Source organism: Zosterops lateralis (assembly GCF_965231275.1).
Source record: "Zosterops lateralis genome assembly, chromosome: Z".
NCBI classification, from domain to species: domain Eukaryota; kingdom Metazoa; phylum Chordata; class Aves; order Passeriformes; family Zosteropidae; genus Zosterops; species Zosterops lateralis.
Window position 1 is genome coordinate 37,380,994 of NC_139800.1, and position 16,700 is coordinate 37,397,693.

The following is a 16,700-nucleotide window of genomic DNA, read 5'->3' on the forward strand; positions in this document are numbered from 1 at the left end:
GTGATAGAATCATAGAATGGTCTGGGTTGAAAGGGACTTTAAAGACTGGTTTTTTCCACCTCCCTTGCCACTGACAGAGATACCTGTCACAAGACCAGGTTGCTCAGAGTTTCTTCCAACCTGGCCTTGAACACTCCCAGGGATGGGACATCCACAGCTTCTCTGGGCAACCTGTCCCAATGCCTCACCACCCTCAAAGCAAAGTCTCTTACCTTTTCCAAGCCAAGAGGCTTTTGATTAAGTCCCTATGTTTGCAAGAGGAGCAGTTAGGAAGGGGCAACTGAAAGTGGCCAAGTACTACAAATACTTAAATTTCACTCGACAAGCCATACTTAGCCAAGTGCTTGGATGTGCAGACAGTAAAATAGAATCAGAAGAACCTGCAGGTTTTACAAAAATATTCCAGGCAAGAGCTGGATTGCAAAACTTTGTTTAATCGACAGAAAAGAGCAGGAGAATGGAGATATGAAACATTGCTGGAAAAGTAAAGAGATAATTTTTCTTAAAACTCCACCCTACATTAATCTTGAAAATGAACATCTAATCTTTTTCTTGAATGGATAGCAAAATCTAGGTAAATTTGCTTTAGCTTCAAAGAAATTACTTACATGGGGTTACCACCTGCCAAAAGAAAAAAACAAAACACAACAACAACAACAACAAAATATATCCAAAGCGCATGGAAGCACATAGGTGTCCACTCCATACAGGCACAAGAGACACCAAAGAGCCCAGGATATAACATTATAACATTCTCCTTCTTCATGCCCTGAGACCAATACCATTTTTTTAATGAATTCAAGAACTTTTATTCCAAGAATATTGACATTGTTCTGCTGTAGCAAAAGAGATGCTCCTCTGTATTTTTTCCAAAATCAGGACACTGATGCTATTTAGTGGCATGCTAATGAGGAAGAAACAAGGCACATCACTATCACAAAAGTTTATCTGGGCCAGAAAAGGTAGTCATATACACTGGACAGAATCACCATTTGTAAGATTCTGAACTAGAATTTATTAAACAAATTTCCAAAGTATCACTGCTGTGTGTTGGAGTGGCCGAACTTATCCATAGGCTCTATATCACTTGAACATTGCGCCATAAAATCTGCATATATTGATCTATGCATGAGCCACTACATTCTCACAGGCAACAGGTTCACAACTGATGGGAAAATCATCTTTGTTTTTATCAATATATCTTGCAAAATTATTTAGCTTGCAAGTTTATTAGTTTTCACACAAGATATTTTGTTAGTAATTCTGCTGAATTAAGTGTATATATGCTCTGCATGCTACTATTAATTTCTGCTACATTTTTGTTTAGTACATAAATGCAACTCAACTAGTAAAAGCAAGCTGCCATTTAACTCAGCACTTAATCTCTGAAAACCGTTTGAGGCAAGAATTTAGAAAAAAGGACAAGAGCAGTAGCTCCCACTGTGCTCAATGGGCTTTTTCCAGCCAGACTCCATTAAAATTTGCTTGTAAATCTTTGCAGGCTTTTACCAGTTTGTCCAAACTCCCATTTCTAACACTTCTTTCAAATTCATGACAGCTACAATTTTATTACTGCCCACGGTTTTCTAAAAACTATTTCTCAATACCGGTGACTTTATACTTAGTTTACTTTGGAGTGTTTCAGTTCTGAGAACTAGAGGGCAACTTTTCCCTGTTCACCTTCTTCAAGATAATTTACATCATATCTTTCTCTCTCATTCACTTTTGCTTACTCTCTAACTCTCTCTTTCTCTCTCTCACTTGCCTCTTTCCCTAGCTGTATTATTCTTGTCTAATCCATCTTTGGATGAAATCCATTTCTATTAGATATAATTCTCACAGCCTCCTTTGTTCCTTTTTCCAGTTCTACTATAATTTTTTTTTGAATCAGCATGACCTGAACTGTGCACAGCAAGCAGTGTTGCAGCAAGAGTTCACACAAATGCAATAACTTTTGTGATAATGCTGTTCTGGAGCAGATGCATGGATAAGGATTAAGATTATTATTAACCTATGGCTCAGTCTCTCTAGGGTTCTTCCCATAATACTTTTGTTCTACCCCTTAACAGAGACTGGAGATCTCTCAGACTGATCTCTTCTCCTAACTGTATGGAGTATTACAGCTCCTTATACAAAAACATAACTTCATTAAACTGAGGTTGCAAGTTATCTGATGTGTCTTTCTGCCAATCTTCACTGTTGGATCTAATCTCCAATAACGGGATAGCGCAACTGAGAGGCGTTCCACAAGTTTTTTATTCCATTTTCCATCTCAGTTACGGTGGAGACATTAACAGAAGCCAAAGTTCTCTTTGTTACAAGGCCTTTTAAAAGTTTTTTAGCCAATAGGCTAATGCTAAAATTTACAAGCACCTACTTAAGCTAATCAATAAACACTACACATGTACCTCACAGCATACAATAGTTGCTTGTTTTATATTTTTTGCGGCTCAGAAACTTTCTATGCTGTAAATATTTCAAGGCCTAAAACTGAACTCTGTTTCAAACCCCTGTCTATATAAGCTTATTACAATGCTGTGAAAATCCTCTGCTTTTTCAGTTCCAACAATTCCCCCTCTCGAGGGGGAATCCCACTCTCATGTGGGACTAGGTACACATTTTTAGAAACATATATTAAATACCTGCTCTTGCTAAAGGAGAGATCAGCTGCACCCAAGATTTGCTCACCCTTTCCAAACGTATCTTTGATGAGGAACTGCTGTACATTTTGTCTATAGCTCCCACTAAAAGCAGAAGCACTACTTCATGATAAAGAAATTAATTACCAACAGACTAGAGGCTACAATTTCCTTCCCTAGTAAATACTGGTACAAGGCTGAACTTCTTAGATTGTAAGCTTAAACCAATATTCTGCCCAGGTAAATTGTAAGTGACATACTTTGGTATACAATTGGGTCTCCCCACCCTTACTAGTGAAATAAATGAAATAAAATCTGACAACAGCCTTGCCCCACCCACCCCCCCCCCCTCCCAGCCCCCAATATCTGTGTAGAATTTTCATCATATTTAAGCTTGAAGGCAAAATGAGAATTGCATCTGTGACAGTCATTTAAGGGGAAATTAGCAGGGAGGCCAACAAACCCAGCGTCATTTTTCTATCAAAACACCAAACCAGGCCCAGTGCTCTGGGAAAGTCAGAAAATCCCAGTGTACTCAAAGCTACCATTCAGGATCAGCTGAGGGATACTCTCAGCTGAGGGATGCTCTCAGATACACTCCATAGAGGGAGTGTACTCACAGAGTAGTTTTGCTAATTTGAAAGCTTTCTTTTCATACCGCCAGACATACAAGCACAGAGCTAAAACCACTGCACTGCTCTGCTCCTCCCAGACAGCCCTGCAACACACTCACATGACAAAGCATCTTAATGCTTAAGGGTGATTACAATTTCAAACATCTCCGTAGTGGCAGGTAAGACTTCATAGTTTCTTCAGGGTCCTACAAAGCCTTTTTATGACACTTCCAACCTATCCCACGGGTACCTCCAAGGTGTTTCTGTCTAACCACCAACTCATACTTCCACATTCAAAAACAAAATCACAAGTACATGCTCAGATTGATCCCCTGGGAATGAAAAATAAAAGGAAATAAGTATTTCAAGTTTATATCATTGCTGAGGTACCCTTCTGAAGAGACTTAAAGACTATATTTTACCACACTAATATCTTTCTGTTGAATCTCTCCCTGTGCTCAAGAACAATGGCCTCTTTCAACAAGAAATCCACTCTAAAGAAGATGCTGAACTGCGGCGTCACTCCATCATTCTATTCTCATCTTGTACCAGTCCAAAACACAAAAAAGCTATTCAATAAACCCAGGGTATCTGGCACAGAATTAGCCATTCTGCATTTCCACAACTGTGAGAGTGTGACAATTGGCCTCAAAATAGTATCTAGTATATAAGAAGGTAGCAGGAATCATTCCTTGAGTAGGAGAATCGGTAACAGCTCACCCAGGCATGGTTCCTATTTGAAACTCTTAAAGTGCAAGCTCCAAATGATGGTTTCTAGGTTCTCACAGTGTATCTCACTTTACTCTCTTGAGATTTCCTGGGTTGGGTTTGCCCTTCAGTGTAAAAAGTAGGACGTATTTATTTAGTTTCCTCCTGTCAGTAAGGAAAATTACTATCAACCAATGTGGCAGCTTATCTTCATGAAACCATACTTAATTTAAGTATGTTGTCACTGTTACTTTCCCAAAGACTCAAAGATGTAAAAGAAGATACAATGCTACCTTCTGTTAAGAGTGTCTTCCAGAGTTTGGGTTTGGTTTTTTTGTCTGTAGTAGAATACGGAAAACTAGAAAATTTTTAAAAGTTTAAGTATGCCCAAAACATACACACGTGTTTATTTATGTGGGAGGAAAGGATTATTATAAAAGTGGAGCTGGGGAAAGGAAGAAATAGATATTATTAGTTACTTAAAAAATAACCTATAAAAACACTAGCTTTTTCCCACATTTCAAAATTGTTTTCTAACATAAGACAATTAGCTCTGTTTTCTATATTTTTTACACACTCAGAAATTCTGAATCTTCTAAACATAAATCTTGAAACAGGTAAGCATCTGAAATATTGAAACAAGTAATTTTTTAAGTTCCCAAACTCAGTCAAACATTTCAATATTCCTAAGTCAAAATGCTACATTTTCGTAGCATACCCTACATTTGGAAGACATTTTGGATTAATTAAAGCTGGTATTTTTGCCTGCTTGAGCTTCCTCATTACAAAACAAAAGGACTGCAAATTAGCTTTCAGAGAAACTGTGGGACCTTTACACAAAAAAAATTAGATTTTAATAAGATGGAGGCAAGTATCACTGCTAGAAATGCCAGCAGGAGTAAATCTGCATAATATTTCATATATATATTCGTGTGTGGTACGCTATATAACAATATACTATTATTTCATATAGTTTAGCTATTCAAAAAAGCAATCAAGAATTATTTACCAAAGGCCAGAATTAAATGCATGATTTTGGCAGTTTCTTTTGGAACCACTGATATAGCCTTTTCTGTGCAAATACAGAGACTATGCAGTCAAATATAAAATTCTACAACACATAAAATTAACATTTCCAAGGCATTCAGCAAAACAACATCCATTGTGTGCTATGTGCATCAGAATCAATAATAACTCCCCTTAAAAAAGTTCTGCTTTCTCGTTTCAGGTCTTATTACAAGATGTTTGAAAGAACAGTCAGAAGATGATGCTGAATCTCTATCTTTGCCAACATTTAATATAAACTCCTTCCATAAAATCATAGGGAATTTTCCTAAAATTATTTCCCAACCTGATAAAATATTTTTTCCCACTGTCTTCATTAGGACTGTCTCAGACAGTGCAGTTCTCACTTCCTTCAAGAACCACCTGCCTTGCTTCTTCTTTTTTCATTTTACACTCTGACGCATGTATGATCTATCTTCCCAGCCTTTGTTTCTTGTACCAAAATGTTGCAGCAGCCCTCTTGTTAGAGCATAGAAGTGAGCCAAGACACAGACTTCTTGTTTATCACAGCATGAAAAGGGTCGTGGTTTATTCCTCTTTACAGCTCAGCCACCCTAACTCCAACTATTCACTGACTCTGGCTGCAGCAAGCTCCTACTGTAGGTTTCCCTTGCAGCCTCTGACTGCTGGTTATTTCCTGCTAAACTCTAACTGCAGGTATTAGTTTGCAGACTCCGAATGCAGGCTTTTACCCAGCTGGACTGTGAGTGCAGGTTCCAACAACAGACTCTAACTGCAGACCCAGACTGGCCTCACAGCAGTGATCATCTCTTCTCAGAATCCTTCTTATTCATGATTCTCATGTTTGTGATGTCTCCTACACTACAAGGGTGTGCCCTTCTTAAAATCAACTTATGAACAACCCCTCCACTCCATGTTTCTAATACTCCTTCTCTCTTTTCTTCTTCAGTTAAGTTGATCTTTCATGAATACCGATATCTAGATCAGAGCAGCTGAGGTTTCATTAGAGTCTAATGGTATTAGTACCTTCTCGCAAATACAGTCCTAAGAGGCAAACAAAGCATTGTGTTTTACCATAGCCACATCAGCACCAAAACCAGACTAATTGATATACACTTTATTCATTTTCCCACATCACTTTATTTGCGTCTGGGGCACTGAAGTACATTGTCACACACATTATTAACTGGTACAGCATGAACTATCGTTTTCCTTCAGAGTAATTGTGGTTGGACAAACCACAAGGTTTAGATTCAGAAAGAATCTGTTGCTGAAATCCACCTACTGATTTTTACTGGGCTACTGTTTGTGTTTTGTGACACATCTCATCAAGCCCTAATAATGTACTGAAGAAAATATTTCTCCCTTTCTCTTTGAAGGAATCTGTAAGAATTCCATTGAGTCTTGGAAATTTCCTCTACCAAATTATTCTGCTGAGCTTTGAAAATTTCTTTTATGGAACTATAAGGTACTGTTATCTGTACGGTGGCTACAATCATACAACATTTCTCCTGTGATTCCTCCATATCCTATACCTGCTATAGCATACCTCTTTAACCATATACCTAGACAATTACTGATGGTTTTTTGTTAGATGAATTCCAGGCATCTAAATTCACAACTGCTGTAATAAAAAACAGTGAGGAAAACTGTCACATACCTCATAAATTCAAGACTGTAATTTCCTTAGTTTTTTTACTGAGCTATCCTGCTTTTGGCCAGGACAGAGTTAACTTTTTGCAGTAACCATGAGGTGGCAAAGCCTGAAGCTGTGAGGGCATGTCTGGGTTATACATTCACGTCATTGCTGGGGTGCAGAAGTAAGGAATTCTTGGACTTCCAGGAAGATGTTAATGACAATATAAGTTACTTAATACATAAATAGCTTATTCTGATGAATTGTAACGTAAAAGAAGAATGTAGGTTGCTTTCCACTCAACAAAGCATTTAAGTCTGTACAAAGAATTAACTATATCTGAATTAGTGAATAAATTAAAGAATAAATCATATCTTATAGATCATATCTGAATTAGTGACAGAATTTAAAATAAAGAAACAATGCCCAGTTAGAGATGTTATCGATATGCTTGAAAACAGTGAGAGCAATTGCAGATCAGCACTTAAAACTGCACTTATGAAAAATATAGGTTTGGCAAGTGTGTTTAACAAAATCCAGTTGAAGAGTGGACCAGTTGCTACAAGCTACCATGCTACAGGTAGTGGCAACAACATTCTCTAGTTGTGGGATACAAAGCGAAATGAAAGCACAAGACCTTTTAGGTAAGAACATTTTTTTTTCTCATATTGTCTTGTGCTGCTAAGCAAGAGAAAATTTTAGCTTCTGTGTAATCTTCCATAAATTTAACATTAAATTAGCTAAATTGTGAAATGTAAAACAACAACTGTATAGTCAAGATGGGTAAGAGACTGCAAGGAATTTAGCTAACAGTATAGCTAACAGCTCTTCAAAACATGGTAACTGCATTTGGTATGATATAATGGGCACCACAATGGGTTTGGGGTTTTGGATTTTTTTCTGAAGCACCACTGTTTTAAAGTATTACAACAAAAAATAAGGGTTTTACTTAAAAGACCTTCTTTATTTCCATTAAGTAAAATAACATTTCTGTAGCTTTTTAAAGTGACTGTCAGCAATGCTCAACAGAAGTAAGTGTTTATTAAGTCTTTCTTAATTGTAGCCCAATCCAGTGCTCCACCTAATTTTCCTATCAATTCCAAACAGGTCAATATCTCTATAATTTTTATGATTGTGAAGAATTAAGAGCACAGGCCAGAACAACTGGTAATTATTTTTACTTTAAAAGTGGATGACATGGAAATTATTTGGTGTAGTTTACAAAGTTTTTTTAATTTTATAAGATTGAGCTGATGGTGATACCCCAATTACAATGATTTTTGACAAAACTAATTAAGGTATAGCAAGAGATATCCAGGCAAATTATTTTTTCTCTCTTCAATCACAGCAGCTTTAAACTGGTAATTGTTTCCAGAGATTAATGCCATTATATTTACCCAAGATATTTAAAGTCACATATCTAAGTCTTAATATTGAGACCACCTGGCCAATATGGTGAAGAAGCACTTCTGAATTTCAGTGTCTGAGGACTTCTGCTTCCTGTGTTCATCATTTACTACTACTGTCATACAGGAAAAGGCATCTGAAGCCATGCAGGGGGTAGCAGTAGCAAATCACCTATAAAATACAACCTGCAGAACCACCCAACACCTAGGAAAGATGACTAATTACTGTACACAAAAATGCCTATAGCACAGGCCTGAGAATTTTATTGCAGAAATGCAAAGATGCTTATAGGGAGGACCAACCTGAAGAACCCCACGAGCCTTGAAATATCACATCTGTTTTTCTGTATTACAGATTTTAAATCCATGAAGCCTGTTATGGGTGAGATAGAATGACTGCTTTTACCTGATAAACATAATGGGATTTCTTCTTACATATCCCAAAATCATACACTAAGAGAAAACTAAAAACCCCAAATTGCAGTGCACTGTCAGAACCTGGAGCTGCACTGTCCCAACTCTGAGTCATGCCTATAGATTCTTTTCTAATTTAAGTGCCCAGAACTGCACAAATCAGAATATATCATAATATAATATCATAACATAATAATAATAATGCATGAAGTGAGGGGGAAATTAATTTAATAATGCCACTTTAGGAAACTCTACGGATTATATCTCAAGCACAAATACTCAGAGATACATAACTTTGCATTAGAACTTACATGCTTATTAAAAAAAAATCAATTAACTTTACTTAAAAGCAAATTTAGTCAGAGATTATATACATACCCTCTGCTTCTCAGGGTCAACATATCGAATGCCAAAATAGTCTTTTTCCAGCAAGCTGTAATAGTTGCAGATGTGATCTATAAGAAACTGACCTTTGGTTTCCCTCTGTAAAACGATAAAAAAATTATACATTATGTTAAGTATTCTGAATTTGCTGTCTACAAATCTATGCAAAGTGTCAAGGAAAATGGCACATGAAATTTGTTGTTATTCAGATGAGGACAAGGATTTAACCATTTATCTTCTCTAAAAGATTCAAGAGATTAATGATCAATACACTCCCTACATATTCACAGATTGGTTAAGAAAATATCATTACTACTCCTACCTCAGGAAAACTCATGTTGCTTTAATGGCTACAAATTTTAAGACTTAATATACTACTAGCAATCATATTTCCATGGATGCAATAATGGCATAACAGATATTCATTTACATATAAAATTTCAAAACACTCTGGGTTTTGTTTTAATCCCCCAAATTTGTAAGCAGATCTGAATGTGAGTATTCTACTGGATCACTACACAGTGCCCACAGCAAGAGAGATCTGATCCTTAATTCCCTCAACTAAGTCAGAGCTACAGTAGAAAGAACAAATGCCCAAATGACTGAAAGAGAGGTTTTCATCTTTGTGTTGTCACTGGATAACTATGCCCTTATCAAATCTTAGTGTTACATATGATGTTTAGCTAACAATCTCATTCTTTCTTTCTATTTTCCTCAATCTCAAGAGTATGTATCTATTCTCCTTTATTTGATGCCTAATATGGAGATCCTACATGAGTTTTCACATTTCTTCTGATCCAGCTAATGTGAAGTTTCATCTTGGGTATTTTTCTGAAATGTGATTTGTGTCAATATTAGCATGGAGCTAAAGTTGTTCATGGGGCTAAACAGTTCACTGCAAACAGACAAAGGTGCTTCCCTACACAGTGGTGTCAGGTCTCTGCATTTTTCTCCCTCTATGTGTCTACCCTGGTCCTGCACTGAGACATCTCTGCTGTGGACCAGGTAGTGACTCTCTACCCTTTGCTGGCATGAAACAATTTGAATTTAGCTCTTCAATGTCTACTGAATAGAAATTACACAGGACATGAAATCATGTTATGTAAAAATAATACCTAATTGTTTTTCTCCAAACTACTCCCTGAAAACTTTAATGCTATGCCTTGTTCAAACTTTTTTTGAGAAGTTAAGAGGCAATTTAAGCCATAAAGAGCATGGCAAGCAAAATTGACGGGATTGCACCAATATAACTCATGGTAGTTTACAAACCTGGGTATTGCTATCATCCTCATTTGGCACAGAAGCAGCTGAGCCAAAACCAGTACCATGGCCTGTTGGAGGTCATACTCTAAAGGGCAGAGGAAGCAATGGCCCAGGCACCACCATTGTCTGGTGAGACCTACTGCTTCCCACAGGAAAAATGAGACATGATTCAAGACTGGGGAGTTAGAAAATAATACAATCTGTAAACTAATTTTTTGTTCTCTTATCTTTACTATTAATAAAGAATTCTCATGTAGATTCAGTTGCTTGTGTTTTGGTTTCCACCACTCAACCAACAGATGATGGATAAAAGGCACCCTCAGTTGAGGCCATGACAGTGAGATGTGTTACCTTTCTATATGCTGAGGCTCCTGAGGACATAACCTTGCCTGCCATGGGGACCTCCTCTCCTCTCCTCCCAAATTCACTTCCAGACACAATGGAATTGCTCATTTCTCTATAGATTTCCTTTTCCTTGATGTGCATGCCTCTGTTTCAAATGCTAGCTGTGTAAGCCACTTGCTTCCCCTACTCTTATCTGTCTCCACCTTCTATCTCCTATAAATTTGAGTCCTATACTCTTACACACATTCCGACTTGCCTGGAGATATCTCTGCCTTGTCTGTACATGGTGCTTCCATAATTTGTTTTCCTATTTTTAAACAGCCATTGTCAAAGGATGTTAACACAATTTGTCTCTTCAGCTCATGCTCATGCTTTGCACCCTGCATTTTTACCTTTTTCCATGTAAACAGAATGCAACAGGTTTCCTTCTATAATTGTTTCCTTCCAGCCTCAAGACATTAAAAAGACATTAAAAAATCAACTTGTTTACTGTTAGGAGTGGTTAACGTATTCACTGACACTATTTTGTGCTGTATCCAGTTACAAGTATGGGCATTCTGGAGATAACATAGAGAACACTTTCCTCAAAAGGAGAAGTCCTATCAAAGACTGAAAAATAGAAAAGGAAAATTGTTACTCTCCCTGTAGGTGACCAAAAAAAGGTCTACCCTTATGCAGTCATATTTCAATTAACTGCTTTCTAACTTAAAATTTTGTAAGCCTCTGGAAAGTTTTGTGACTGTGAGAGACCATTGAAATATTGACAAAATTGCATTATGACATTTCATTACAAAGGCAGTAGGAAAAATTATAAACACAGATGTGACATTTAAGTTGCATACAGTTTCAAATGAATCTACAGCAAATTAAATAGGACTGGGAAATAACAGCTATTAGATGACTCAGGTGCAATCAAACATGAAAATAGATTTTACCAGCAACAGTGTACAAACGAAATCCATTTTTTAAAACATTGGAAATGAGGAAACCAGATTATCCATACTTTTATGTGACAGTATTAGAGGGTGTTACTGGAAGAACCGTCAGTAATAGAATTTCCTACAACAAACTACTAGAGGTTTACATTCTAATCTAGGAATTTTAGAAGCCCCTTGCTTCAGTCACCTAAATAATCACAAATTTCTGAGTTCCTGAAGAAACTGATGAAAGGGTACAGCACACATAATGTTTATAAATCCAGTAACAACATTCTGTTTCTAAAAGGAACTGATGCCCTAGTTTTCTTCCTTGGAAAATAGATGATGGGAACAAACCAAACGAAAAAGAGCAAAAAGCCTCCAAGCTAGATTCATGCTCTAGCAATTTTTAGCCTTCCATCGACAAATAAAGGGACTAGTTAATAGCTTCATCCTTGGTTAGTATACACTCTTCAGTTCATTAAATTTAAAAAAATATTTGAGATGAACAAAAGTGGGCAAATTCACCACACGCATAATGTAGTGAGAGTCCTCCTATGAAATTGTAAATGTTATTAAAGCCTTCTAGACACCTGAAATTTTTGAAAAAACACAGATCTTAACTGATACACAGAGGAAAGTACTTGATGTGGCACACAGTACATCACGTCTTAATTCGCCATGTATGACAAGAAGGATGGGCAATGGTGATTAATTCTATTTTCTGCAAACAGCATACATAAACATTTTCTACATTTCTCTAGCAATGCTTCAAATTCTTCTGAGCTTTAGAGTCTAAACATCTTTTTCTTACACATAACTACATATTACCATGCTACAAAAGAATATATTAAAATCAAATTTTATTCTGATTTGTGAAAGAATCTGAATAACATAAATTAAGAACAGCTAGTCATCCACAAAAGAGCAAAGGAATGGATTTGGGTCAGAGAATAATGAATATAAAACATTGCCTGATATTTCAGTCACTTGTCATACAGCTTTCCAATTAAGTGATCCTTAAAAAAAAAAGAAAACAAACAAAAAAAACCCAAACAAACAAAGACAATCCCTTAACCCTTCTATGCAAAAAAAGAACTTTGCAGCAATTCGGAAAAATAATTTTATATTACATTTTAGAATGGTTGTCAGAACATGAAAATATTACATAATATAGAAAGCCATTTCAAACACTACAGAAGGATTTCAGCCAAACAGCAGTAATCTCAAAGTAAAAATCAAGCCATACATTTAAAATTTTGACAGGTCAAATATTTGAGAATTATAACACAGTTCACTCAGATAACTCCAATTATTTTTCATTAAAGAAGATACATGCAGGCAGAAACAAGAGTCAGAAAAGTCTGTAAGTTAGAGATTTGAAAATGTCCTGGATTGTAATCAATACATTGTTTTCAATGAAATAATAACATTATTTAAGCCACTTTTTTCTAAGTCTATTCATTCAAATATATCTGTCTTTCTCAAATGAGAAATATTTTCGTTCAGATTTTTGTAACCCATGCACTGGCTTTGAATAAACTGCTATAATGTAGATATTCAATACACTCAAAACAAAAATTTGGATATTTCTATAAATAATTTAAAGAATGGCTTTCTGATTTATTTAGATAATAGGCACAGACAAGATTAGTATGTTTTTCCTAAGGCAGTATTTGAATATCTGACCTTAATACTGCTAAAATCCCACAACAAACCACAGCACATATGCAACAGATATAATACCATGTAAATGACAAAATCCCCCAACACACAAGGTCAGTCTGCAAATAATTGTTAAACACTGCTTTTTAAGCTGGATCAAAAGTTCTCGTTTCTATGGACACAAATGCGATCAAACTAAATTTGCAGCTTTGGCAAAAGAATTAAGCAAAACAGGAGATGTTCTCTACTCCAACAAGATATGAAAATATCATCACACAGAGTCTTCCATTGATGGACTCACAGGGCAACCTCATTTTGCTCCTCAGCTCCAGGAACTGAGTAAGAAACTGGAGAAATGCTTAATTTTCCCTACCAGGCACTCTTATTACAGCTTCTCTTTCTGCAATTCTGCAAATTTATGACTGAGTAACCTAATTCCTTGGTAATTTCTCTGATATACAGAAAGTAATCCAAACAACAATCTTTGTCTCTCTTGAGCAGTTACTATCCCCATCTCATGTTTGCATTGGGGTTTTCTTATTTTATTTCAACTATGTTGATGCAACTTAAAAAGCAAGGCAGAGTGTAACTTGTTCTACCAATTTACAATTTTCCAATGATGTAAAATGAGACCACAAAACCTTTGCAACTGCTCCACAAATGTGAAAGTGAGAGAAAAACTACTTATAGCAGTTTAGGATCTTACATTCAGTGAAATATTTTCCCCATTCACATTTGCTTCACTGTGGAGCTCTGTGTCTATTTTTCTGAATGTCTTCACAAGGAAGAGCAAGAATTACAAGCAGATTAAATACAATGTTTCTGCTCTGTTATCTAACTACTGAAGTCCTGCCAGCTGCGCTTATCTCTGTCAGGAAGCCACTGACATTATTAAGAAATGTGCAGAGTCATAAACACAGAATTTATTTGTACCAGGGATTTCAATCCTCATCCCATAAGTGTCTTTACTTGTGTGAACAGCTCCCAACAGTGACCCTGTGTGTAAAGCTGTTCACATACTTAAGTGCTTACTTAAGCACAAAGCCACACACAAAAAAACCCAAACAAGCAAAACAAAAAAACCAAACCAACCAAAACACCATTAACACAATAAACAAAGAGCAATGAAACCATCATTTCTGCCAAAATTAATGGGAAGGCAGACTCTCAGGCAAGATAAGTGTACTGTTTGATTTTGTATGCTAGTTTTCTACAACACATTTTTTCTGCAACATATTTTGAAGTTCTGTGCATGTAAAAGAATAAGTATTAAATACATGTGTTGAAGAACAATCATGAGAGGACCATAGAATGAAAATTAACCCAGTCAGAAAAATTGAGAAATAGTTCTGTGGGCCATACATAACAATAATTATAAAAAGCAACAGAGCTAAACTGCATCTTTGAATGCCACATCTCAGTTTTTGACTTTTCTTTGGACATCCTCTACCAGTGATAACATAATATTTCTTCTAGGCTTTTCATGAGAGAAATTACTTGAATCTCAAAAGGCACACGTCTTCCATTCCAGCAACAATGGAATAGTTCAGTAGGGGCCAGCTCTCGTACACCAAAATATGGCTGTGAAAGGATATTTCATGTCCATTTTGATACAGCTATCATTTTGATACACCTTTGCATTTGTCTCCAGTGACACAGCAAAAAAAGTTCATTAGGCATCACTGGACTGGTATGTGCCCTGGAATGGGACTCATTTAATATCAACCCTTTGAAGCTGAATAGGGAGGAAGAACAAAAGGCACAGAGAAGAAAGACAACTAGGCATGCCCGAATTTCTCAGTATCTTCTACTTCAATTTTTAAGTCTTGCCTGAATAACAGAATCTGGAACAGAACCCTCATTCTGCAGCAACCAAAGTGAGTGAGATGGAATAGATTCAACTCCAACATGGCAAAACTGGGCCAGTCCTAACCCTGACAAACTCCAGTGCTTTCTGCAAATTTCTTATGGCTTTTTGGATTTATGGATTCACTGAGACTACAAATGACAGCAAGAACTGACAAGACAGATTCACAGACAAGCAATTTGCTATTTTTTGTTCCTTCTTTGGAAACAAGAGGAATATATGAAAATGCTTCACGCGAACAGAAAATTGAATAATGCCTTTATATAACAATAAAAGCATGCCTGTTTCATGCCTGTTTCATTCCTTTCTAAAATGGTATAAGTCTTTCAAAGGAATTCCTTCCTTCCATAATCAGGATTGTACTGTATTTTATACTGTTTGAAAATACACTGGAAGTCTAGTCCAATATATAACATTTAACTGCAAAATTTTCTCACTTGTAAGAAGAGCCAGTTATAACTTACTTCTTTTATTGTAGTTTAAGTTCCAAAATAGAAAAGGCAACAAATTTTTGCTGAAAGAAAATTAACAAATTGAAAATGGAAGATTTTATTTTAGAAACAAAGTATTTATCACAGATTTTTCTTCTGCTAACAGTGAAGAATTAATTATATTTCTACAAACCTAAAACAAAGCAAAAAATAGGGCCAATGATTTTTAATGAAAGGCACAAAACATGATAAATTAGCTTGCATTTACTTAATTATGACAGTCCTCTTCTGCACATTATTTTATATTAATTATGTCTTGCAAAGTATATATTTTGTTCTATATACTGGTAAATATTTCTATATTAATTAAAATCATTTATATCAATATTATCTAATTCTAGAATCTAGGGAAGGAGGAATCTTTAAATCTGTCATTTAATACATTTTATTATGTATAAAATATGTGAATAGATGATAGAAAACATTAAAGAACTAATGCCCATCTTATTTCATTGGGAATTTACCAATCAGTAGTGATAAATACTTTATGTCTGAGACACAAACTACACATACTCCTCTGGGTTTAGAATTCATTAGGTAACCTGCAATGGGTCTTAAAGAACATAACTTTTACAAATATATCAGTCCTTAAATTCCAATTTCTAAACTTTTAATTATCAGTTGAGCCCAAAGCTATAGATACTAATAAAGGGAACTAAAGAGAAAAAAACCCCATAAACTAGTCTTTATTTATAGTTTATTTTGAGTAAGAAGTTTACAAATACATCTAAAAAATAAAGGAGAAAGGAAAGAAAAAAGAATAATGTCTATGTTGACAAGAAGATAAATAAGGGAAGAGCAATTTCAAGGTTGTATGTATGAAAGTACCAGAGAAAGTTCTATTAATCTTAAATAAAACTGCATGGCTAAATGCACACAGCATTGAAAATTTACCCAGAACTAACTGCTACAGTGAGGTCAGAAACATGCTTTTCAAATTTCTCTTATGTGCTAACTTGTTTGGAAAACAAACCTCATTTGAGGTTAATTTTTCTTTAATTTACACTATTCATTTGCCACAGATGGACAGACTTGTTCATAAGACAGCATAATTTTATGCTCTCTTAAATTAGAGGTTATTGTATGAGGATAATGATCAAATAGTAATAAATTAAGAGGAAAAGGAGAAAATTACACCACAGAAAAAATTCCACAATGCCAGTCCCATGCAATGAAAACTATTCTAAAAGCAAAGTACTATGGAAAATATATATACATAAAAGCAATATACTATGGAAAAGTATATTCTACTACAGAGTAAAACCTGGACAGCAGCAAAGAAGACAGGTAACAGCTTTCACACAATCAGTTCTTGACCTCAGTGA

General features: G+C 35.7%; 1 protein-coding gene across 1 annotated transcript in view; it reads right to left on the bottom strand.

Moving 5' to 3' along the window:
- The window catches only part of FRMD3 (FERM domain containing 3), a gene marked incomplete at its 5' end in the record, with an annotated part of 126,570 nt that overhangs the window by 59,890 nt on the left and 49,980 nt on the right, over positions 1-16,700 (bottom strand). The window contains one exon of the mRNA XM_083883424.1: positions 8,822-8,926. Coding sequence (XP_083739550.1) covers positions 8,822-8,926 — 105 coding nt within the window. The remainder of the gene's footprint in view (positions 1-8,821; positions 8,927-16,700) is intronic.